The 25,355-nt window shown below is 37.3% G+C and overlaps 1 protein-coding gene across 1 annotated transcript in view; it reads left to right on the forward strand.

The window, feature by feature from the left end:
• Nucleotides 1-25,355, forward strand: part of LOC146856922 (indolethylamine N-methyltransferase-like) — a 137,614-nt gene that overhangs the window by 52,412 nt on the left and 59,847 nt on the right. Inside the window, exon 2 of the mRNA XM_085647390.1 lies at nucleotides 11,747-11,954. Within this exon, the coding sequence (XP_085503516.1) occupies nucleotides 11,747-11,954 (208 nt within the window). The remainder of the gene's footprint in view (nucleotides 1-11,746; nucleotides 11,955-25,355) is intronic.

Here is a 25,355-nt window from a genome sequence, read left to right on the forward strand (position 1 = left end):
GCACCCAAGCAAACTACCTCAACCCAACTAGGGGATAGGTGCAGTCATTGTTGCCCCATACCTTGTGAGTTTTGTGTTAATAGATTCTGGCTAACTGTTTTAGATGCGAGGTTGAGGAAGAGGACAATTGGACGCATATGTTGTGGACCTGCCCAAAGCTGAGTAAGTTCTCGGATGGGATCAGTCAATTTTGCTGTCACGTATTGTGGCTGCAACAACCATTTGACACTCTGAAAACCATTTTCAGGTATTCACTAGAGTTAAAAGCTGATTTACTATTGAAAAATACAACTCTACATTGTGACTTTAATAACTTGATCCTTTATCCTTAAAAAATGGCGGTCTGAGGAAATCCCCACATTCCAACCATTTAGATCCAAAACAAATAGGATTAAAGAGTTGGAAAAAAGGTACGCATTAACATCTGGATCAAATTGGAAATCTCTTGAGCTATGGCAAATATTTAACTAAGTAGGGGTTATGTGGAGCAAAATTCTGTTACAATTAAATTAGTTCAACATTTTAAAGGTAACTATGTGATTGATTGTTTAAAATTATCTTACTTTGGTATGTTCTGTTGTCATCTTTCAAACTTTGAGATGTGCTGTGAACAGTGAGATTGCATTAAATTCCACTGACCTTGCTGGTGATTTTTCAAAAAATAAAGGCAATTCTTCATGTTCCGGAAATGGCAGGAACTAGCACCCAATTAGGATATTGTTAAAATCACACATTTTCATTTGAACAGAAATAATTGCTTGTCTTTGCTTTAATGACTATTAGAGCATTTTTCAACAGTTGTAAAATACTTCATGTAATTTCATTGTGTATTTGGCATGATAAAGTTAATCTATTGACATGGAAAATAATCAAGTAGTTTAATGTGCAAACATACATATAAAACCTAAAGAAGAAAAAAAAGAATGAGGCACATTGTGAAACAATGTTGGTGCAAATGAGTGTCTAATGAAGCATATGAGTGACTTAATCATGTACAGGTGGTTGGGTTGAAAAGTATTGCACCTTGATGAGTCTATGGATGTTACGAAGGTCAGTCAGTAAAATATATTGAGAGTACGTGATTGAAATTGCAATTGAGGAATGTTATAAAAACTGATGGTAAGAAATAGTGTACACTGTCCTTATTAGGAATGCTGATATGAGTGTGTATTAGTGGTGTGTTGCAAGTAGCTGGGTAAATCACAGTATGTAAGTGGTGAGTGTTGCTGTACAATGGGTGATGATAAAAGCTGATTCAGACTCAACAGTAAGCAAATAGTGTTATGTGGTATTATGAGTGTATCATAAGTTGCCTGCCTCAGTGGTCAATTAGCTGTGTCACATGTAAACAAATTAGGTGGGGGTGATAACTACGAGGCTGAGCGGTTTCAAAAGAGGTAAAGGAGGGATGACATAACTGGCTTTGCTATTTTTTGTTAACTTATGGATACTGAAAGTGTGGCATTGATTGAATGTGAATAAGGAATGTTACCATGCAGGAACTGTTTCAAGTAGCTCTGGTTTAGCCTTCAGTATGTGATGATAGTTGCTATAGCACAGTGGTTAGGTGAACAACAATTCATGTCTGTAAAGTGTTAAAAGTGGCTGAGGATGATGGTGGAAGTTGTGTGATATCGTAGACATGTAAGGGCATTATGCCAATCTGGGGGTATGAAATGAGCAAATGGTGGTGCAAAGGTAGAGAACAGCTGACAACCATAACACAGTGCACATGGCAGAAGGCAAGGATGTGCGGTCAGTGACGAGTGGCGTTTTGAGTGGAGACGGCAAGTGGATGAGGGATATCTTGTGACCTGTGTGAGTGAATAGCACAGCTAGTAATATGATCTACTTTCTAAATGGTGTTTGAAATGAGTGCTGATGGGAATGATTGCAAATGAGTCCTATTGTGAGTGAAGAGATTTATACCCGGCTGTGGTGGGAAGATGGTGGTGGTTGGGAAATAGAATGTGTTGTTAAAGGATCTGAAAGATACAGAGGTGTGAAAAGATAGGGATTATTGTAAAAAGACAATGCAGTACTCAGTGGCTAAAGATGGTAGATGTGTTGTGAGTGATAGATGCATGTTAAGGGTGGTGCAGATGATGGGTACAGAGATGGCGGGTGACTGACAAAGGCCACCTCATTTCTAGTACAAGACATTTGACAAATATATGTATTTTGGCAGTGGCAGATTTGGGTTGGTTCAATTGAACTTAATGAATTTACAACTCTGAAAACAACAATTTGCAAATTAACAGCCCAGGATTTAAAGCATGCAGCAAACTCCTGGCTTCATACATTAGAAAAACAAACAAAGGTCTGGGTACATAACTTGCATTATTAGGGGCATCATTGTAAGACACAGTGTGCATGTACTGCCACAAAGATAAGATACAGTATGTGTCTGCTTTAAGTGTTGTTTACAATTTACAAACGAAATTGAAAATCCGTTGCCATTTTTAACATCTGAAAACCAGTAGAAAATGATGTTCACTAAAACTTTATGGGAGACGAAGCCCAATGCTTACTGCACCCCAATATTTTATTCTCCCTAAAATATACCTTCGGTTAGCTTGCTTCGGCACTCTTCAACTAGTGATATTTGTCACCACCCTTTTTAGCTTCATACACAGCAAAATAGCGGGGAAATTTAATACATGACTGAGTCTACTCAATATCTGTATTCGAGTCCAATGAAATGTTAAAAGGGTTTTATTATAAAATCTCAAAATACATGATAGAAAATAATTATAATGCAATGTCACAAAGGGTCAGATACAGGGTACATAATCGGAAATCAAAATTATTCCCACTAAGCAGTAAAAAGTATCAAATTGCATTTCCACTAGAAAAATAAATGTACTGATAAATGAACAGAATTCCTAAAAGGACAAAGAAGCCCTCAAAATAATCAGACAGATTCTTCTGAGGAAAACAAAAGGTATCAATGTCTCACCCCCAAAACAGGAGGTTTTTATACACATTTTACACATACGTAATATGTAAAAAATTGCAAATTCAGCACAGTATATGACTAGCAATCGTACATATTGGACAAATCAGAAATATGATTGTCATTAAAATTATTATAACTCTAATCCATTTCTATGGTAGAGAACATTTTCCCTTAGTTTCCACAGCAGCAGTATTGTTCAGGGATGCACAACACAATATGAAACATTTTCAAACAAAGACCCATTCATCAGTGTTCTAACATGCCTACATCCGACCTTCAGAATGATAATTTAAGTACACGAAGAAAGTTTAATTCATAAAACACGCTCTTGAAGAAAAATAACCAATAAAGTCACAGTGTTCTGTACTCTGCAAAGACTGAGAGAAGAGAAGACATACAGAGATACATTGATTGGGAGGGGTAATGAGCAGGATCAAGATTAACAAAACACCACAAACAGCATCCGTTTTGATAAAATGGTGTCACTGCAAACATGTGGCCTAACTAAACTACATTAATAAGCTCACTTCTAAACCTCTAAACTTAATAATTTGAAGTGGAATATTATTATTTCATCACTTATGACTGTATTCATTCTAAAAATCACCAGTATTCAAAAATAATTTGGCACGCAAAATTGCACATTTTAGGAATAGCTTCCACAACTGAAGAGTTTAAAACAGTTTTCTATCATTTGAAAAGTAGCTTAGATATTTATATATAACCTGTAATGGTAAAGAATGTATTCAGAGGAATCCATGCTTCTGAAATGGTAGCAGATCAGGTAAAGCCAGTTTTTACAGGTCAGCCTCCTAATGAGGATAAAAGAAACACCTTTAGAAGGAAATGTGTATGATAAAAGGTTGCCCAGTGCTGGCATACATTCATCGGGTGGATATCACTTGTTCTTCATTATAACATGGTGTAGGTTACCATGCCAAAAGGACATCCACATTAAAACCTGATACCACATTTCTTTTCCATATAGTGTTTTTCCTGTCCAATAGTGGCAAACAGATGAGCCAAGGGGACAGAAGGAGTAGCTGTGCATCAGTAACCTCTGGAATTACTGTACTACTAAATATTGACCACCAGAATATCATGGTACAAGAAATTCAAGGACACAATCAATATCAAGGGACAAAATATCAAAAGTGCATATAGGGAAGGACACATTTACTATTCATAACTCCACATCTTTGCACCTTGAAGTTACATGTGCCACCTAGGTATACACTTTGGAGTTAGGTATTAGCTGTTGATATTTTTTTATATTCTGCTCTCAATATAGGGTTCCATCAATAATCTGGGGTCAATATACAGGTTGCACACCTCTCCAGATGCAGTATGAGTGGAAATAACTATGGGGTATAAACTGCTGTACCTTTCCAGTTGGGTGGATACAGCAAAATGTCTCTTCTGAATCAACGTAGAGTACCCCACCACATTAGGATGTAGTCTATTCGAATGCTTGAATTAACAGGGTGCCCATTTCCAAGGTCATTGTAATGAAACAAGAGGGAGACTGATATGGAATGCATCACTTCTATTAGATGATTGAGGGGCATGGCTAGGATCCGAGATTTCAGGTTTCCCAGCTTCCAGGTCTAACTTAGCTCATCCAGTCTAGGTTCTTTTCTTTCCATTTCTTACAGTCCAGAGTATTACAAATATAAACTTAAGAGATAGCATAAAATATTTTATAGAAAAATATTGAACTAGATGAGCTCACTCAGTGTCTTCAGGTCGAGATGTGTGGATTGGACTGACTTCAAACTAAATTTGACAGTTTTCATCCTTTCTTTACAAGGCTGCTTCCTCTCCAGAGACTAAAACTTAATTTAGGGACATTTCTGCAGGTAACAAAGTAACCATTCGCAAAGTTTCTTTAATGCAAAGGCCTTCTAATACCTATGTTATTATAGTGGCCAAGAGATTCCCATGCTGCTATCAATGAATAACCAAGCTACTACCCTGTGAGGGTACTCCCTGAGGACCAGTCTAGGGTGGGTGGTGTAGAAGAAGTGAGATAAAACAAAATTTGTGTGATGTGCAATATATCATCCCCGGTAGCTGAGTCTCAAGCTACCAGATCTAGTGCTAATTGTGGAGGGAAAAAAAGAATATGATGGCAGGATGCAGGAGTAAAAGGAGGGTTAATGACAGAGTGGAGTAAACAATGGGAAAATTACAACTGGGTGCGAATGGTGTAAGAAGAAGGATGACAAGAAAAATGTCTAAGAGAAGGAAAGGAAGGGAGGACAAAGTAATATTGACTGGCTGAAGAAAATGAAAGAAAAGAGAGAAAGATGAGAGAATGATTGGAGAAAAGGGATGAGAAGGAAAGAATGCAGAAAATGGAGCATGAAGTCACAAGAGGGGGTAAAGAAGGGAGAAGAACCAAGTGGATGAGAATCTGTGAAGCAAAAAAGCATAACTGGGAAAAACAGGCTTAAGAAAATAAATAATGAGACATATTTGCTGAAAGGAGAAAACGCTGATTTATCTCCCAATGAGATATAAAGTTATCATCAGGAATCCCTTGCACGACCTCCTCAGCCATCTGTCCTTGTAAGGTTTGTCTATTCAATAATATTACATTGGGTCATAGTGGCACCTATTAATTTCAGCAATTGCAGCACTAAGAAACAGTCTGAAGTCTGTAAAACAAGGCATGCTTCTACATAGAAAAAGACAGGATGAGAAAGACAACAGGTAGAGGAAGACATGAGGCAACAGGGAGAAAGACTGAGGGGAGGAGGGGGTAAGTAAAATGCTTTGTGTTGGAGGTTCTTAACACAGTGGCCAAGGTCCACACCATTTAAAAATTAAGTGAGTATCTAAAGGAAAATGCCTCTTTTTATATTTTCACTCCCATTTTTCTGGACAGATGCTGCTGTTTTTTTAACTCTGTGTAATGGGGCATTGCTAACCAAAACCCAGTGCATTTGTTCTGACACGTAAAGCATGTCAAAATTGGCTACCCTTCTGAGTGACTTTTTTATCTTACCTATGAGTCCCTAGTATATAGTACAAAAGTGCACCCTGGACTTGTCAATGAAATGTCACCAGTGCAGTGCAGCCCGTTTTCTGCCACCATTAAATTGACAATGTAAAGCTTGTCTCCAGTCCGGCCCCTGCAACCTGGGTATAAAGTTTTAGAACTGCCAACTCAACTTGGGAAAGTAAAGGTTTGCCAAGCAAAAACCTTCATTTTTTATACTTATATATTAAGACTAAGATTGTCCCCAAATGGCTATAGGGTAGGGTGCATGGTATTTGAAAAAGTGGGCCATGCATGAGATATGCTTTACATGCCCTGCCAGGGAATCACCCCAAATCGACACCCCCCATGTTGCTTCTCACTGTAGCAAGGCTTTGGGTCTCCCTTAGGAAAGCACTGGCTATACTATAGCCTAACTTCAGTTTTGAAGTAGCTGAAAAAGTATTCGAGGACTCATTTACATAGTAATATAAAATCCAACTTAATGGCCATGATTCATTTTTGGCTCACGCAATACATACTTGCTCTGTTTCTCTTTCCTCTATGGAGTTTGTATATTTAGAGTGAATTAAGCTGTATCCTGCAATCCATCCATCAATCCAACGGTCCCCACAGGATAAAGCCAAAAGTGACATACCCAGGTACGCCCAAGGACTATAAAATTAGAATCTGCTCATGGAATATTCACGGGTTCAGAGAAATGGGCCAAGACCCTGAGACGTAAGCTTATTTGCAAAGTTTCAACATCATCTACAAGAAACGTGGAACCTGACACCAAAACCCATTATTGGATATGTAGAATTTCATGTCACGGCGGAAAATAATTATAAATATGGGCACCCAAGGGGTGGGCTGTCAACTTATCTAACAGAAAAATTAGTTTGGCAAACGGAAGAACTAGACACTGGTGAACGCTGGCTACAAGTTGTGAAACTGGAGAGCAACAACCTTGCAAACACAATGCCTTGGCAGCTACGGATTTTAAACATATATATCCACCACAGTAAAATGTGGAAAAAGGAAAAACTGGTATGCCTGATTAACCTAATAAAGGTTCTGCAGAAAAGCAATCAAAACTGTGAGGTGATAATCACAGGTGACTTCAACTCCAACTTAATAGGGAGCAAGATAAATAAGAGAATGTGTCAAAAGGAGCTGGAGGAAGTTAACGAACTGAAAAATGACCTTGACACCTTGGGATTATATATTCTGAATGGTAAACCAAAGGGAGATCAACCGGCTAGGATCACCTTTTTAAGTGGGAAGAAACAATCAATCATTGACTATACCATGGTCAGTAACGAACTTTACTTCACAGTTGATTCGTTCTATATACAATCCCACCCGGAAAGTGACCATTTGCCGCAAGTTTTGACCATCAACGCAAATCTTTTTTAGAAAGAGAAAATAACTGCACTATTAGAAATCCCGGTAACACACAATCTGAAGAAACTAAAATGGTGCGGTACGAGCGTCACACAAATAATGGTCGCCGTACATAAATACATAAATGATGGGGGGTCACAGTGTGCTGAATGATTAGAAGACATTTGGGAAAAATTAGGAAAGTTTCTTTTAAATACATTTCTGGCACTCCTGGGACGTCAAGGCACACAAAGAAGAACATACAAACCATGGTTCAATATACAGCTTTGCGACCTAAAAAGGGAAATTACAAGGGAAGCAAGAAAAAAAGCTACTACCGTAAGATCTGGAAAATCAGTAATGAACAAAAATATCACAGGCATGAGGAAGAAACATAGGGAGAGGTGTAGAATGGCAAAAAAGGAACGCATGGAAAAGCTCTGGGAGAAATTACTTTGGGCCAGTAAGCTGCCAAACAGTTGTGAATTCTGAGGCATAATAAATAAGTTAACAAAGAGATCAGGAATGCCTCAAAAAGCAGGAATAAGTGAGAAAACATGGGAACCACATATACAAAAAGTATACAAGAATACAAACAACGAAATGATAACGATTTTGGAATTTGGGGCAGATGCTCGTCAGGAGGTAAAGCATAGAACATTTGACATCAGTCCCCTTTCCCGGGAAATAGCAAAACTTGAAGACATCTCACTCCTCCACGATAATGTACAATTTGAGGATAAATCACATGAACCAAATGATAATGCTTAAACACCTTAATTAACAACAATCAACTAAAAGAAGTAATAAAAAAACTGAAAACAAAGGGAGCAGCAGGGCCAAATGTAGGTGTGGGCGGAATTTGCGAAATCCACTTTCGCAAATTATCGCGAAAATGTTTAAAATGATCGCAAACAAGCGGAAATATCGCGAAGATGCAGAATTTTTTTTCCCGCATGTTCACGAGATTTTCTGCATGGTTGCGGGTCGCCATGTGGTCGCCATGTGGTTGCTCGCGGGCGCGGCCATCTTGTTTTGAGTTGTCTCTCGGTGCATGATCGCGAGAAGAAAGACGTGATCGCGCGACGCATGACGTCACTGCGGGCGCAAACTGTCGCGAGACAGCGCAAATGGCTAAAAACAATACAACATCTCATGGAGAACGCGACCGGATCAAGAAAACTTGTCGGCGAACGCAGGGATTCAGGTAAGGCGATCGCGCGCGCATGAGAATGTATTATTTTACAGCGCCAGCAAGAAACAAATTATCGGCAAGCTGCGGAAAGCGGAAATTTTGACATTTTCGCGCTCTCCGCGGAACGCAAACATGTCAAATTATCGCAATTTCCACGAACGGAATGAAATTTTCGCCCAGGCCTAGCCAAATGGGCTTCCAAATGCAATCTTTAAACACGAACCGGACTTTTGGGCAAACTATCTTACGCCGCTCTTTAATTATTTGTACTCTCAAAATAAGATCATTAATTCTTGGAGAGGGAGCATATTTCATCCCATATATAAGAATGGTAATTGTAATGAGCCTAGTAATTACAGGCTTATAGCCCTGACAGACGTTGATGCAAAACGTTATGCTTCCTGTTTATTATTACATCTACAAGAATGGATGGAGGAGAAAGGTATAATTCCCAAATATCAAACCGGTTTTAGGCAAGGAATGGGTACAAATACGTACTTGGCAGCAATAGCAATCCTTATGGAAAAAGCTATTTCAAAGAAATCAGGTCTATTTGCATGTTATATTGATTTAAAATTGGCTTTCGACAGAGTCCCACGTGATCGACTTTGGACAAAATTGAAAGGATGGGGTGTACCACAACAACTAATAAACTCCATAGTAGCCCTCCATAGCGAAACCTGGGCTCGGGTGAAGCTGAGAGATGGCAGCATAGTATCATCTAAGATCAATATAAATAATGGACTGAAACAGGGGTCCGTTTTGGCCCCAAGCCTTTTTAATTTGTACCTTGCTGACCTGCACATCCATTTGTCAAAAGTAAACAGCCATCCTCCGAAATTGGCAGACGACCACATACAGTATCTGCAATATGCGGATGACATAGTGGTGTTGAGCCAAACCCCAATTGGCTTACAAAGAGTTATTGACCACCTGACAAACTACTTCGACCATCAGGGGCTGTAGATACTCAGGAAAAAAACAAAGGTGGTGCGACTAGTGGGCCCAAGACCCAAAAAGTTCAGGAGGTTCGCCAAGGGCAAACAAATAGAGGAAGTTGGCACTTACAAGTATTTGGGCATCAATTTAGGGCAATGCATGTCCTTTACTGATCAAAAATGTGCAATAAGAGCAAAGGCTCAAACCCTAACCTATGCAGACAAACAGCTACAATTGAAATTGAGTTGCCCTTCATATAGCCATCTTTTAAAAACAATGGCAGCACAATTACTCCCAGCGCTGGCATACGGATTGGAAATATGGCATGGCCGGGAATTTGGAATTTTAAACGATTTAGAGACAAAGGTGTATAAAGCTGTTATTAAACTTCCCAGAGCAGTGTCACTCACTAGCACAGATCCGCCTGGAATTTGGACTTCAAAACCAGAAATTACAGAGACAATCTGTTTTTGTGAAACTATGCTGGAAACTTCATTCCACAGAACCCGGCACCTTGAACAATCTATGCTGGACAGAAATAAAGGCCGAGTTTGATAAAAAAAAAAACACATTCATGGGGCAAACATCTAAGATCAACTCTGGTGGAACTGGACATCCAAGAGGCATGGAACGGCAAAATGGAGAGGGTGGCGCAAAGAAATGGTCTTTTTTAGACGATAAAAATACAGTGGCAAAACAGCGACATTTTTGGAAAGTGATAAGTTCTTATGTACAACTCAAACCGCAAGACTACCTAGCAGCTCACTTCAGATTGTTACTAAAAAAGAAGTATATGCTGTATCGGTTTGGAGTACATGAAACCAAGGATTTGCGACTAACTTGGAAAGGGAAATTTCAAAACGCAACTTGACAACTATGTGGATATCATAATGAATCCCTATGCCACGTAATTTGTGTCTGTCCTACAGTCAACAAAGCTAGAAGGACGCTTTTAAAACCAATTTTAAAAGAACTTAACATGCGTACCTGTAGACCGGGGGCGGGGGGGTCATCAAACATCTTAATTTGTCGACGGGTAAAGTTTTTAACTCTGATTAACTCACTTTTAAAAAGAAGCAGACATTGAACCTGCGAATATGGTTACTTTTGAGTTGGAAAATCTTGCATATACCCAGACATAATGATGCACTTTATTGTGAAACTGTTTTTAATTTATATTTTAATAATTTTTAGTGTCATGCTCTATGGTTGTAAAAAACCAAATAAAGAATAAAGTACCCACCCATCACCGCTATGCACTTAATCGGCCATGTATTTCAATATGACAATATTAGTAGATAGGGAATATTTTTAAAAGATACATGACAAATTCAATTGTTTTTCCTATAACATTTTAATCAGTAAATGATAGATAGTAAATAAATTGCCATATTAAAATAAATTTGTAGCACAACTAACATGTATAAGTTTCCGTCCGCTCAGAAGACAACGTCTGTTAAATGAAATGATTGCTTTTACTTACAGCAGAAAAATATGTTTTACTTTGGTGTCCCAGTATCATTATAAAACAGCTCTATCATAGTTCAACTAATATTTCTTATTGAAAGAAATCCCTTTCACATTTCCATCTACATACTTTTTTGTGTAAGATATACTTTGAAGAAGGAGATCAACTTCCACTCAACAATTGAACATAATTTACACATTTGCGTTAAGTGTTACTTTTATATGGTTATGCTATGCAGCCGAAGAGAAACTCAGAGGTGTACAAGTCAGAGTGAAACGCATCTCTGCTGAGCATCATATGCATCGAAAGAATGACACAATAAAAGGCTTGCTGGCAGATTCCCAGGGGCAGATTTATAAGGCCCCTGTTCCACTTTTGCATCATTTTTAACATGGGAAAAGTGGCTCAAGGGGCTTGTAAATCTGCAACCTAGTTTTTACCACCTTCTTGTCTCTTTAAATTCGTATCAAGATTACATATGCAAACGATCACAGAAGATAAGGAAAAGGTTTAGCAAGCTAGGATTTTAAAATGCATAAAGGACACATATGATCACAATTGTAAAATGAATGTGATTGGCACTAAATGACCTACTCATAAATCTATGCTTTCTGGTCCTTTCTCCCAAATGTGGAAGCCGAAGCTGCATCTATTTTTTGCAACTGTACTTGCCGCATTTGTCCTTATTCCCTGCTTTTATCAAATTCAAGTATGAACTTGTCTGGCATAAAATAATGTCCTTTGTTTATTCAACTCTTTAGCTATGACATCTTTCTGAATTTGAGATGCTGATCTTTTTTTTGTTTTTCTCACTAGGCAATGTATCTGGGCATACCCTGATCGATATTGGTTCTGGACCCTCTATCCATCAAATGATCTCTGCCTGTGAAGCCTTTGAAGAAATTATTGCTTCAGATTTCACTGACGCAAACCGCCATGAACTTGAAAAGTGGCTGAAGAATGAACCTGGAGCATTTGACTGGAGCCCAGTACTGAAGGCTGTGTGTGAACTTGAGGGAGATAGGTACAGTATTGGGCAAGTTTATGCCATTCCTTATTAATGAAAACCATGATTTTGAAATAAACTATTATATTAACTGTTCTCAGCAAATATGGTTGTTTACATTGCATGCAAATACATTGCATGCCATTACAACATGGTTGTTACAACGACCCCGTTGTTAGAACACATACCATCACATCGCAATTCATTACACCGACTTGCTGTAAGGGGTGCACTGGATTTAGGAATAGTATTATTTACTATTCCTACTCCAGTTTGTGCAACAGCAGGGAAGGTGTTGAATTTTAAATCCAGTACCAGTGCGCCTCCTACAGCAAGTCATTGAAATGACTTGTGATGTAATGGTATGCGTGGTAACAACGCAGTCGTTGTAACAACCGCGTTGTAATGGTACCGCATTGTGGAGACAGCATTGTAAACGCTATTTATCATCGTCATCATAAGTTCACATTGCATTTCTGTCTTGTCAAACGTTCTAGTCGCTGAACACGTTCTTCCTAGTAGATATAGGCTTGCTTAATGCTCACCAAGCTCTTGCCAATAGTAAGCACAAAATAACGTATGATACTGCCATAATAGATAGTTCGAATCACCATAAAATGTATGAGAAAGAAATGCAGCTGTTTTTTCAAAAGAGCGGAATACAAGTATTAATGCGGTTTAAACAGGTAATTCAAATAATTACAATGTAAGTGTAGAGGGAGCAGACGTATTTCCTTAAACATATTCTTTTCTGGGATTTTTCAGGCATAGGTTTAAAATATTTCAAAGAGACAGTTAAGGTGTATTATCTCTAGTAAGCAAAGCCACAGAACATTATTGGATTGGTAAGCATTAGGGTAATTTAATATATATTGTATGGTTACTGTTTTGTTTCAGACAGACTGCTATCCCGAGCAGTGGAAAGTCAAGATGGCCTCCATGTTTGCAAACCAATACAGTTATCCTCATCCCAGACTATAGACAAAGTGATCTAGGAAAATATACTCAGTGCAATATATATATATATATATATATCATATCACACCATCAATCCTCAGCTTCACGCCATAGACGGAGACAGACCACAAGTAGGTGCCAAAGTGTATAATTTATTAGCCTGTTCGGTCCTGACGCGTTTCGGTTCAAAAAGAACCTTGATCACATGACAGGGGTACAAAGCGTCATTACGTTTTTAAAGTGACAGTGCAATGAAGGTATGTATAAACATAGTAAAAAGACTGTACAAAGACTGCGGCAGCTTACAGCATTTCTAATTAAAAGATAATTCAAATCACTGGTCATATTAATGTATTATCTTCTGGCGGTCGCCAGTAGATAGTTATAGTTAGGACCGAGTTTCCATAGGAAATCTGAAAATTCTATTTTGAATAACTTTGGCGCCGGTTGACGAATCTTCGCGAAATTTTCAAAACTAATGGGGCGCTCCACTCAGCTCCTACCCTGAAAGTCAAGCGGGGGCTGAGAAAAAATGGGGGGTCCCAAAACGCGTTTCCCCATGCATTTTCCCATAGGATCTTTAGTCGAAGGTACAGCCTGAACGGCTGAACAGAATTACTTGAAATTTGGCAAAGAGGTAGTCCTCAGGTCAGGCATGTGCCTTTTGCATATATGGTGTCAATCTGTTCAGTAGTTCCTGAGAAAATTGCAGTTAAAAGTACATAAATATCTATAGGCGGGCACCGCGCGAGCGTAATTCTGATTGGTGGTTACATGCCAGTCAACATTCGAATCGGTCGAAATCAGGAAGTGTCGGCCGCAATTTTGTGTGTTTTGTGTGTGACAGTGAAAAAGAAAGGTGGAGAACGTGAAAAGGGGGCAGGGTAGAGAGTTCCTGAACCCCTAGCCTTTGTCAGGGGGTCCCTGAAGGACCCCGAAAGGTGAAAAAAACTATTTTTTTTTTCAAAAAAACGCGGGGTTCGCGCACGGTGCGCGCGCGGTGAAAAACCTTAAAAAAAAAAATAACATTTTAAACGAGCCATTCCATATTACAGGATACAGTGAATCTATACCTATATACATAGGTAGCTTATTGTAAAATAAATATATAAAAAATATAATGAAACATACATAACTTAGCATTTAAAAAACTATCACATGTGTGAAACCTGTGGTTTTTTAAGTGAATATATATATATATATATATATATCAGCGAAGGGCCGTGTAGGGCGTTTAAAACGAATTTCGTTGCGCGCGCAGCATCACCAAATGCGATGCAGCGCGCGCTACAAAATTCGTTTTATTTATTTTTTCGTAACTTACCTGCAATCGGCCGAATGCCGCATTTTGCAACCCCCCACCTTGCCCCACGTCACCGCCCCGGTAAAACGCCCTACACGGGCCGTCGCTGATATATATATATATATATTCACTGAAAAAACCATAGGTTTCACACACGTTATAGTTAGGAATTAGCATTTAAAAAACCTTAGAAATTCAGTGAAAAAACCATAGGTTTCACACATGTTATAGTTAGCTGGACATTTTACTCGTAACAAACCAATGAAATTGCCCCGTTATAGTTAGTTCAGCTAACTATAACTCGCGCGCCCGCAATGCACTGCTGATGACGTCACATATTACATCACTCATGACATGGTCAGTGACATCACTCATGACATCACTGATGACATCTCAAATGACATCACTGATGACATCACTGATGACATCATCCAGTGAATGTGTGTTTTTCTGAAAATTAAATATGTTTTATATATGTGTATCTCAAGGTCGATGGAAGAATAAATGGGTATATAAGTGTCTAAATGGATGATTTGTTTTTGAAAAATTGATTGTGTTACTGACTGATTAAGTGTATCTCTCACTTTGTGTATAAGTGGCTGCATGGGTTGGTGAGTAGCTACATGGGTGTCTATATAGGTTATTAGTTGTTTTTTTGAGTATCAGTCTGAGTGTCTGTATGGTACAGTGGGGGGTATTACGTAGTGCATAGATGCATGAATGAGTGACTCACTGTTTGTATGTGTTGAAGACAGCATGTGTGCAGGACTGTATGTGTGGATGAGTGTGTGTATGGGTGTGTTATTGAGTGAATGACTGTCTCAATAGTGTCTTCAGGAGTAACTACATATGTTTTTAACTAGTATATGTGACTATTGGTGTATATATGTGAGTATATGTGAGAGGGAGAGATTGAAAGAGTTCCTGTATGAATAAGTATGTGTTTCTATAAGTGATTGTTTAAAAGACTAAGTATGTGTAAGTTTCCGTAGAAGTAAGTATGGTGGTGTGTGTATTACTGTATATGCAAGTAAATGTATGTTTTATTCTTTATTAGCATGAGTGACTATGTGTGTGAGTAACTCTATGGATGAGTGGCATTGTGTAACAGGATGTATAGATGTATGAGTACATATGATGAGTGAGTACATGTATGAGTGACTGTATAGGACTGTTGGTGAATGAGTGGATGTGTATGTGGATCTTAGAATTACTGAAGAGGTTGTTGTAACTGGTATTGGTATGTCCATTGTTTTGAAATTTTTAGTCTCTATTTTTGAATGTGTGTATCAAAGCTTATATTAAGGTGAGAGGAGGTCTGCCACTCTATCACAAGGATGATGTCATCAGTGATGTCATCAGTGATGTCATTTGAGATGTCATCAGTGATGTCATGAGTGATGTCACTGACCATGTCATGAGTGATGTAATATGTGACGTCATCAGCAGTGCATTGCGGGCGCGCGAGTTATAGTTAGCTGAACTAACTATAACGGGGCAATTTCATTGGTTTGTTACGAGTAAAATGTCCAGCTAACTATAACATGTGTGAAACCTATGGTTTTTTCACTGAATTTCTAAGGTTTTTTAAATGCTAATTCCTAACTATAACGTGTGTGAAACCTATGGTTTTTTCAGTGAATTTCTAAGGTTTTTTAAATGCTAATTCCTAACTATAACGTGTGTGAAACCCATGGTTTTTTCAGTGAATTTGAAAGGTTTTTTAAATGCTAATTCCTAAATATAACGTGTGTGAAACCCATGGTTTTTTCAGTGAATTTGCAAGGTTTTTTAAATGCTATTTTTTTTTTTATTCTTCATTTTTTTCAAACATATTTTTAATTTAATTTTCTTATCTTTTATAAAGACTATGCTTAAATTTTTAAAATCCTTAAATATTTTTTTTATATATATTTTTTAAAATAAACATGTAAAATTTATTTCCAGTTTTTTTTTTTTTTTTTTTTTTTTTTTTTTATAGTACGCGTACCGTAAGCTCACGGTAAGCGTACGGTTTACGCAACGCCCGTAATCTATCTACGCTGCTTGCGTATAGTTCCGTACTTTGCGTAGCCGCGCGTACTGCGCGTAGGACGCGTGCGCGCTTACGCAACACGCGCACGTTAGGCGGAAGTGCCGGGGAGTGACTGTTATGCGCATGCGCGCAAGCGCGTGTCTTTTTTACGCGCACGCGTACTTTTTGCCGTAAGCGTACCGTAAGCGTACCGTAAGCGTACGGTAGGTCATGTGATCTTGAAACACAACTTTTGATTGGTTGAAACTACTTTCAGTTCTAGAACTCTCCTACACCACACCCATTCCCCTCATTTCTGCTTGTGATCCCTTGGGAGAAGGAGCTGGTTTGTCTTTGGGATACGATGGCAGAACAGCAGAGCTCTTCTGAGAGTGAGGCTAGCACCAGCAGCACTGTCTTGAGGCAGAGAGCGAAGAAAGTAAAGCCTTCTTACGTTTGGGAGTATTTTACTTTTCCAGAAGGCCAGCAAAAGGTGAATGCACCCTTAGTTACTTGCAAGCTGTGTAAGCGTGTACTTTCTAGAGGTAATCCTAACAGGAAGTATTCCTTTGGGAATCACACCATGAAGAGACACCTCCAGGAAGTACACAGAAGGACACATGGTCATCTTTTTGGAGGTAACTCTTCAGAAAGACGAGCCAGTACATCCACAGCAGCTCAGCCTGGACCATCATCTGCAGGGCAGACTCCTTCTTCTGCAGGTCAGGTGAGCCCTTCATCTGTGGGGGGAGAATCTCCTTTTGCTGGCCCTCTGGAAATTAACCCTCGGTTTGCGAGGGTTGAAGTACGGTGCGCCACTTGTCACGATCTAATTACTTATAGGGAGACCAGTGTTTCCCTGGTGAACAGTAAAATAGATCAGCACACTTGTCGTACCGTCTAATATTCCCAATCTTTCTTTCCTCTGTCCCTGCATGAACACAACGGTTCTTTTAAGAGCCAACCTTATCTTTCATCTTTTTTTTTTTTTTTTTTTAAAAACTTTTTTTTTTTTTTTTACCGTACGCGTACGGTAAGCGTACCTTTTTTTTATTTTTTAAAAAAAAACACTAAAAATCATTTATCTCATTACAAAGTCCTTGAGAGACTACAATTTTTATTTTTAACTTACCATACTCACTCAAAAAAATATTTATTCATTTGTTTTTTAAAAAAATAGTTTTTAAAATGGTTGTAGTTTCCGAAAATTTTCTATATCGATCTGAAAATAAAGAAAAAAGTATTAATATTTTTTATCCATTTTATAATACAATACACATATTTACATTTTTTACAAAAAAATATTTTTGCCTTATTTTTGCTGTTTTCAGAATATATTGCATTTCACTATTAATTGTGAAAGCAATTGCATTCATCATTTTACAGCGGGCAAAAAAAATTAACAATCACAAAGATTGTATTAAAAAAGCCCAGAATGTCTTCTCACTTAAACTTATCATTACAGAAATGCATATTATTCTAAAAAAATATCATCTAAAAACAATACTTTTTTCTTTAAAATACCGTCTGATATGTTTGTTTCAGAAGTATAATCACAATATTATATCTCAAATAACTCCAAAATACATCTGATTTTATTTCCTTTAGGCCAAATAGTATTTTTTTTTTTTCCTGGAATAAATTTCCAAGGGAAAACCATTAAAATTCTAAAGTTTAATCTGTCCAGATCTCACCAATTCTCTGTAACATTTTGGTTCACGAAAATTTTTTGAATAATTTATTTAGTCCACAATAGAATTGCTTACTTTTCCACATGGCCAAATAGTAATTTTTTAAATCATTTTTGAAAAAATTTCCAATGGCAGTCCAATAGCATTCCATAATTTAAAATGTGCAGAAGTTACCGATTATCTCTAAATTATTGGTTTTTGAAAATTGCATTAAAATTTAAAAAAGTCCACATTACAATTGGTTATCTTTCCTTTAGGCCAAATGATAATTTTAAAAATCTTTTTTCTACAAAATTGCAATGGTAATCCAGTAAAATGGTAAAATTATTTTGTCCAGATCTTGCCAAATCTCTCTAAAATTTAGGTTTCAGGAAGATTAGATAGGAATTTGCTAAATCAAAAGGCAAACGTTGTTTGAAAATCAATTGGGAATCATTACACAGTGTCCAGCCTTTTTCACATTTTAGATAAACTGTGTAATGTCCAGAAGTAACAGTAGGTCCATCATGGAAAATTATTGCAACAGTTACAAAAGTTTTTCCTGAAATTGATAATTGCTGTCCTGTAAACTTCTTTATTAAAGTATCCAATTTTGATCCATCAGCTCTACATCGTTGCATCATTAAAATTACATACTGTCCGTATTCCCTTAAAATTAATGTTGAAAACATGTCAGAATTACACTCACCACATTTCATGCTATGATTAGCATCTTTAACTAATTTTGCAAAAGTGACTGTTTTACTCTCTGGCAATGTCAAATAAATAAACCTTTCATTATCAACAATAGAGCCACATATATTATAACAATTATCACAACTATGTTCCCATTTATAAGAGAGACCAAAAAAAATGTCAATGGGAACTCCTTCTTCTTCCACTACCTGAAGAAAATACATCAAAAATTCGTGTGCATCTTGCTGTTCATTTTGAGAAAACTGTGTTCGTCCTGAACATACATCTAAAAGTTTTCTAATTTCAGTAGCACTTTCTATTTGAGTTTTATCTTTACTCAGCTTTTGAAAAAGGAGACTGAGCTCTGAACAGAATCTTTTTCCCTGATTTACTATTATCTGCTCTTGCAAACTTTCCAGATAAAATGCAACATTCAGCACTACATTAGCGTAGCAGTTGACACCAGAGCTATTTTCAAAATGACATCCTACAACCTGTTCTTCATTTTCCTTATTCTTTTTGCTTGCAATTACATCACTCCTCTTTTTTTTCCTCTTCTCTACATCTTCATTACAGATATTCTCATTTCTCCTTTTACGAGAAACTACACGTTTCTCCAACACAGGATACTGACCTAAATGAGGAGCATAGCTTCTTCTTAATCTATTATACTCCTTTACACAGTTTGTATCAGCACTAACTTTTGAGTCATCAAAGTCTATCATGAATAAACCTGATAATGTTTTGACTCGTGACAAAGCTACATATGCCATACCTTCTTTGAACACAGTTGAACCAATGTTCACAAATGCACAATCTACAGTCAATCCTTGAGACTTGTGGATAGTTACAGCATATGCTAGTGAAAACGGAAACTGCTTCCTACGTACATATAAGTCTTTCACAAGCATGAAACGAACTGAACAACGACAAATGTCTTTAACTTCCTCTATCTGATCAAATTTTATCTGTAAACATTCAATTCCTTCTTTTTTCTGATAATTAATAAAACCCACAACTCTTCCCATCGCTCCATTCACTAAGCCTTTCTCAACATCCAAATTTCTCCTTAAAAACACTCTACAGTTCATGCAAACATAAAGATTTTTTTCTAATCCTGCTGTTTTGGAGATGTTCTTCTCTAGTGAGTCCAATTTATTTTTCAGTTTGCCTGTTACTGTGACTGTAATTCTTCCATCCTCAATTTTGTCCACTGCTTCCAATTTCCTGATGTCTTCCTTTTCCAATTTCAAAAGCTCCTCATTAAATATTGAGCATTCACGTAGAGTTGGCATTAAGCAGATGACACTTTTGTTTTCTGCAATATTCTTGTATATTTTCTCTGCAACTATTTCTTCCTTTGGAAATAAATTATGTAGCAGCCGACTCTGTAATGCTTTTTTCCCAACATCTGTGAGTAGTCCAATCCTGATATCTTTCAGAATACTTCCATATTCTTCATCGTTTGCTTGCCTCATATTAGTTGTAAGTTCCTTGTACTCAAAGAAGGACCAAATATTTGTATTTCCAATGCTTCCCAATGACTTCTTTGTGTCTTCATGTGTCACAGTATTAAACACTGGTTGTCCTTTAACTGGAGTAAGTTGCAAAAGATCCCCAAAAACTATGACGTGTTTTCCACCAAATAACACGTCATAGTCTGTCTTCAAAATTTGCTGCATTCTTAAATGCACAAAGGCAAGCATTAAGTTTGATACCATGCTCACCTCATCAATAATGAGAACTTGCATCTTCTTCAATACTCGTGAAACTTCCAAGGATGCTTCTCCAGTTAGCTTGTTGAATTGTATTTTGTTCTCATGCTCCACTGGTAACATTAGCAAACGATGTAAGGTGATTCCTTTTATGTTATATGCTGCTAACCCAGTTGGAGCAGTAACCACACAAGACAAAGTAGAATCCGTTTTTTGCTTTAGGTAGCTTCTGATGACTTTAATTAGGAAACTTTTTCCAGTGCCAGCTTGTCCGCTTACATACATCCTGATTGGATGAAATGATGTGCATGAGCACTCTTTTTTGATATGTAGAAATCCGTGATCAATTTTGTTTTTGATCTCTTCATAAATTTGTTGCTGCTCTTGATTCAGTTGTCTTTCCAAATTTTCTAAGTCTATAAATTCTTCTTGAGCTTGATTCATAGCCGTTTCCACTTCATTCATGGCTATTGATGCTTCATTTTCAACGATTGGTTGTCCTAGGGGATCTTGACTGTGTGTTCCTGAACTTTGGCTGTCCTGAGAACTGTCTCTAGCTATTTCTGCTGCAATTGTAGTTTCCTGTTCAATTTCTTCATTTAACATTTGCAGATAAGTTGAGAATGTACTGCATTGTATGCTGTCTTTGCAAGCATTAAAAGAATCTTCATAGCTCTGGAATTCTCCCAGTGGTTCATCCTCTGTACGCCATGGTTTAAACAACTGTAAAAGAGCCAAGTAGTAAAATTCTTTCTTGTCGGTAGTGTCGCAACTCAGCTTCCGGTGATTTATCAAACTTCCTTTGGTTTGCTTCACCAAACATCCTTCTTCACCAACAACTTTATATTTTCCACTGTTGATGTCTTCTGCAGCTTTCCGTGAATAAATGTAGTTCTGTAACACTTCATAGAGACACATGTTCTCCAGATGATGACTTCTCTTGGGATAATATGTGTCCAACATGTTTGTTTTCAATATGTCTGTACTTTCTGGGTCATTCTCAGCCAAATATTCAATTTCTCCAACAGATTTCAGTACCCGATTTCTCATTGCTGCAAGGCCTAAACTTGCCCAAATTATTCTTCTTGACTTCGAGTAGAGACTTGCAGAAGATAACCTATCTGAACATTCGTAGGATCCAATTTCTCGATGCGATAACATCTTCAAACTGAAACTGTACAGCTTCTTACTGACAGTCTTCTCGTGAGAAATCTCTTCCCACATTTCCTTCAATTCTGTTTTTTCTGATTTCGTAATGTAAGACGTTACATATCGAGCAACAGCAATGGAATTGTCAGCAACATACTGTATATCCATGTTAGCGTTCCACATGGATAAAATGACTGGGTTGTAGTCATTTATATTTTTTGATTCTTCTTTTCTTTTAAGGTTGTAGGTATTCTTAGGTGATTTTCTTGTGATAGTATGTCTCACAGCTGACATAAAACTGTTGACTCTTCCATTTGTAAGAACAGGTCTAGGAAATCCAAATCGACATTTAGTGTAGTATTTTTCTTTGCTCTTGTATTTCCGTCGACAGTATTTTCCACACCGATGACTTTGGAAACGTAGAACTTGCTCCTTTAACTTGTTCTCTTCTGTGCTTTTAGGTATAGCACATGTTGCATATTCTTCAATGTAAGATAACACTGCTTCATCAGTATCTGTTCCAAACTTTGGGGCATCCTTGATCCACAGCAGCATATGAATATGAGGAGCACCTCTTGCCTGGTACTCTTTTCTCCAAAAGAAATCCACTACTTCTCCAAGGGGTGGATTTTTTTTATTGCAGATGAAGGACATCATAGCCTCAAATCTATGATTGAAATATCTGCAAACATTAACCGGATCCAATGAGCACAGTTCTCCTGCTGTCTTGTATTCGATGTTTTTAATGTTTGAATTGGCCTCTCGTAGAAAATCCAGTAAATCATCCCAAGCGTACTCGGCACAGCTTAGGGTAAGGAACCATGTTGGTGTTCCTAAATTGCGTAACATGCATTTTAGTTCACCATGGCGTCGGTACCAATATTCATTTGTCCCACGCTGACAAGCCATCAGATTGATCAGTTGTGTTTCCAAATGATCATCTCGGTGCTGCACTTTCTCCATAAAATCCTTAGCAGACACATTTTGTAAATGTACTCCACTTTTTAAAATGTGATTTACTGCATAAGACAGTGCAGACAAGTCGCTTTCAAATAAAAGATGGAACAAATAAGGAATACTTTGTCGAAATCTGGGATCTTCAGCATATAGTCTTGTAGTTCGATACTCTGAAGCTGGAATCTGTTCTGGACGTTCATCGTATCGTCCTCCTTTTCCTTTAGGAAACAGCTGGGGAAAACATCGAGCTTCCAAGCTCTCCTCCCATACACTCACGGGATTTCCTTTTGCTTTCTTCATCTGAAAGAGATCAATATTGTCTCCCATAACTTCTTTCGAATGGAGAGGATGTATGCTAAAATGTTCATAAATTTCTTCTTCCTTTGACTTGTCCACTTTTTCAATTTGTCCAGTTGGTGTTTCTGTGTCTCCTTGTAAATCTTCTTCTTCTTCTTCTTCTTCTTCTATATAAATTGATTCATACCATTTGTTATTTTTTTTCAAATACAAATTTGCTCTTTGTACTTTCCGCACATCTACCAGCTCCTGCCAAATCTTCTTATTCTTTGTAGGTACACCATTAACCAGAATAATTAATGGTTCAGTTTCCAAAGTATCCGCATCAATAGTTTCCATATTTTTTTTCAAATCCAAGGGCAAATACACCACTCTACCTTTTAAACCTCTCAGTAAATCTGAAGGAGGTAATTTACCAGTTTTGGGCTCCATACGTACTATGGTCTGGAACGGATGAACACATTGAATGAGTATAGACTCATATGTATTTAATTCAGAAAGTTCAGCAGGAATAGCATCCAATTCTAAATTATTATGTACAGCTCTGGTCGGCATTCTATTTTCCTCTAACTTGTTGTAGCAGTATTTACAAATACGCTGATCTTCACCCAATTCAAAACAATTTTCAAGAAATATATATGTGGCAAAATCCATCCACTTATAATTATCTTCATTTTCACTCTTTCTGTAGAGATCAACATTCCTAGTTTGTTTTCTATAATGAGTTCTGCGGCAACAAATACAAGTAACATTTGGTCTTTCATTAGAGATTATTGCAAATTTTGTTATGTGATCATTAAATGTCTTACTTACACAAGGTTCTACATTCTCTTCCACTTCTGCCTCATTTACTGTGTCCTTCTCTGCACTGTTTTGTTCAGGACCAAAGTAACAAAACTGAATTTCATCAACAACCTTCTCTACATCTGATACCGTTCCTCGGAACAGAGCCCTATTCAATTCATTTAACTTTATTGCTGGACTTTTGGCAAAATACAACCGTCTCACAAACTTTCTCATTTCAGTATGATGAACAGCCAGCATCCTAAAATGATGGAAAACACTATTGCACACTTTTCTAGATAGACAAGCAAGAGAATGACCCTGCAAACCAGTATTCTCTCTCACTCTGCATGGATCCAGACTTTGAAGCACCTTAATCTTTTGTTTTACACTTTTTTTACTATATTCTCTTAGAAACTCTCGAAATCTGTCAATAGATTCCTGACGCACAGTGCAAATACTACTACAATTCCAAGTGTACACTGGGGCTTTAGGACGTCTCCCCATTGCCTCATCTGCCATCACTTGTACCTCATCTCTTGGAACCATTATCTCCTTCTCCATTATGCAACCATTTTTTACTTCGTATGAACGACCTCTGGTGTCAACTGCATGCAGCAAACTATTACTTTGAAAATAGCTCTCTTCATTAAAAAAAGGTTCACTACTTGAACTATGCATCCACTTTCCTAAAAAAACTTTACAAAAGTTTGTTCTGTTCACTACTCTTTTGCTTTTGCTTTGTGATTTCAGTACATTAACCATTTTATCTAATGTACGCATCCTATTCAAAATTAAAATGAATAGTTTCCTTTTTAATTCTAATGCCTTTGCTGCAATGGCTTCAATTTCTTTTTTTCTCTTGTAATATTTTGCCTTTTGCTTATATTTCTTTATATCCTTTATCAAATTGGACATAACTCTTCTCTGAAACATTTTTCTACGTATCTCTTTAAATGCTGTTTTTCTGTTTATGTTAAACTTTTCAATTGCAGAAGGTATATTTGCATTAACTAAATTCTCAATTTTTTGCTGTTCTCTATTTTTTGTTACATTTTTCCGAGAACAGACATTTTGTACATTTTTCTTTGTTTTGAATATTTTGTTTAGAAATTGTTTTTTTTGCTTACCAGAAGATTTTTTCTTTTTCCCAACATCAGCATCTTCTACTAACTTTGGTCCTCCAGTTGTCTTCAAATATAGTTTTTTTTTTAGCGTTTTTTGAACTCGAGATTTTGTAGGCATCTTAAATTTTGTTCACTGTTCTTCAGCAATACCTGAAAAAAACTAAAAAAAAAATCCGTTATTGTATTTAAATATATTACTAAATTTCTTTTCACAATAGTCACAAAACGAAATTTCTTTGCCAATTTGAATGCACACAAACTGCTCTTTTTTTTGGGCAAGTGAAAATCTCTTTTACAAACTGTCACATTATGAAACCACTTTTCAGATTTTTTAAAAAGCCCATGTCCACAGTGCTACACTCCACCAAGGGCAACCAGCCTTAGTGATGCTGAATGTATTTGCATTACAGACTTAAACCTGAAAACCCCACTGGCTTGTACATACTGTGCATGACTATACACGGCAAGGACATGGGTGTGTGCTAAGCCTCTGCTTCTTCCCCAAAAAATTCGCTCCCCCTTTCCATCTAATGCAACTGTGAAATCACCAGAGCAAGACGCAATAAATCTCTGTCTATAATTCTTCTATGCACACAGAGTCATGTTTTCACATTAGTGCCAAAACGAAATTTCTTTGCCAATTTCAAAGCACACTTACTGCTCTTTTATTTTTTCAGGGGCAAGTGAAAATCTCTTTTTACAATTTGAAATCACTTTTACAGACTGACACATTATGAATCCACTATTTTTG

Source organism: Triturus cristatus, chromosome 3_2 (genome assembly GCF_964204655.1).
Source record: "Triturus cristatus chromosome 3_2, aTriCri1.1, whole genome shotgun sequence".
NCBI lineage: Eukaryota > Metazoa > Chordata > Amphibia > Caudata > Salamandridae > Triturus > Triturus cristatus.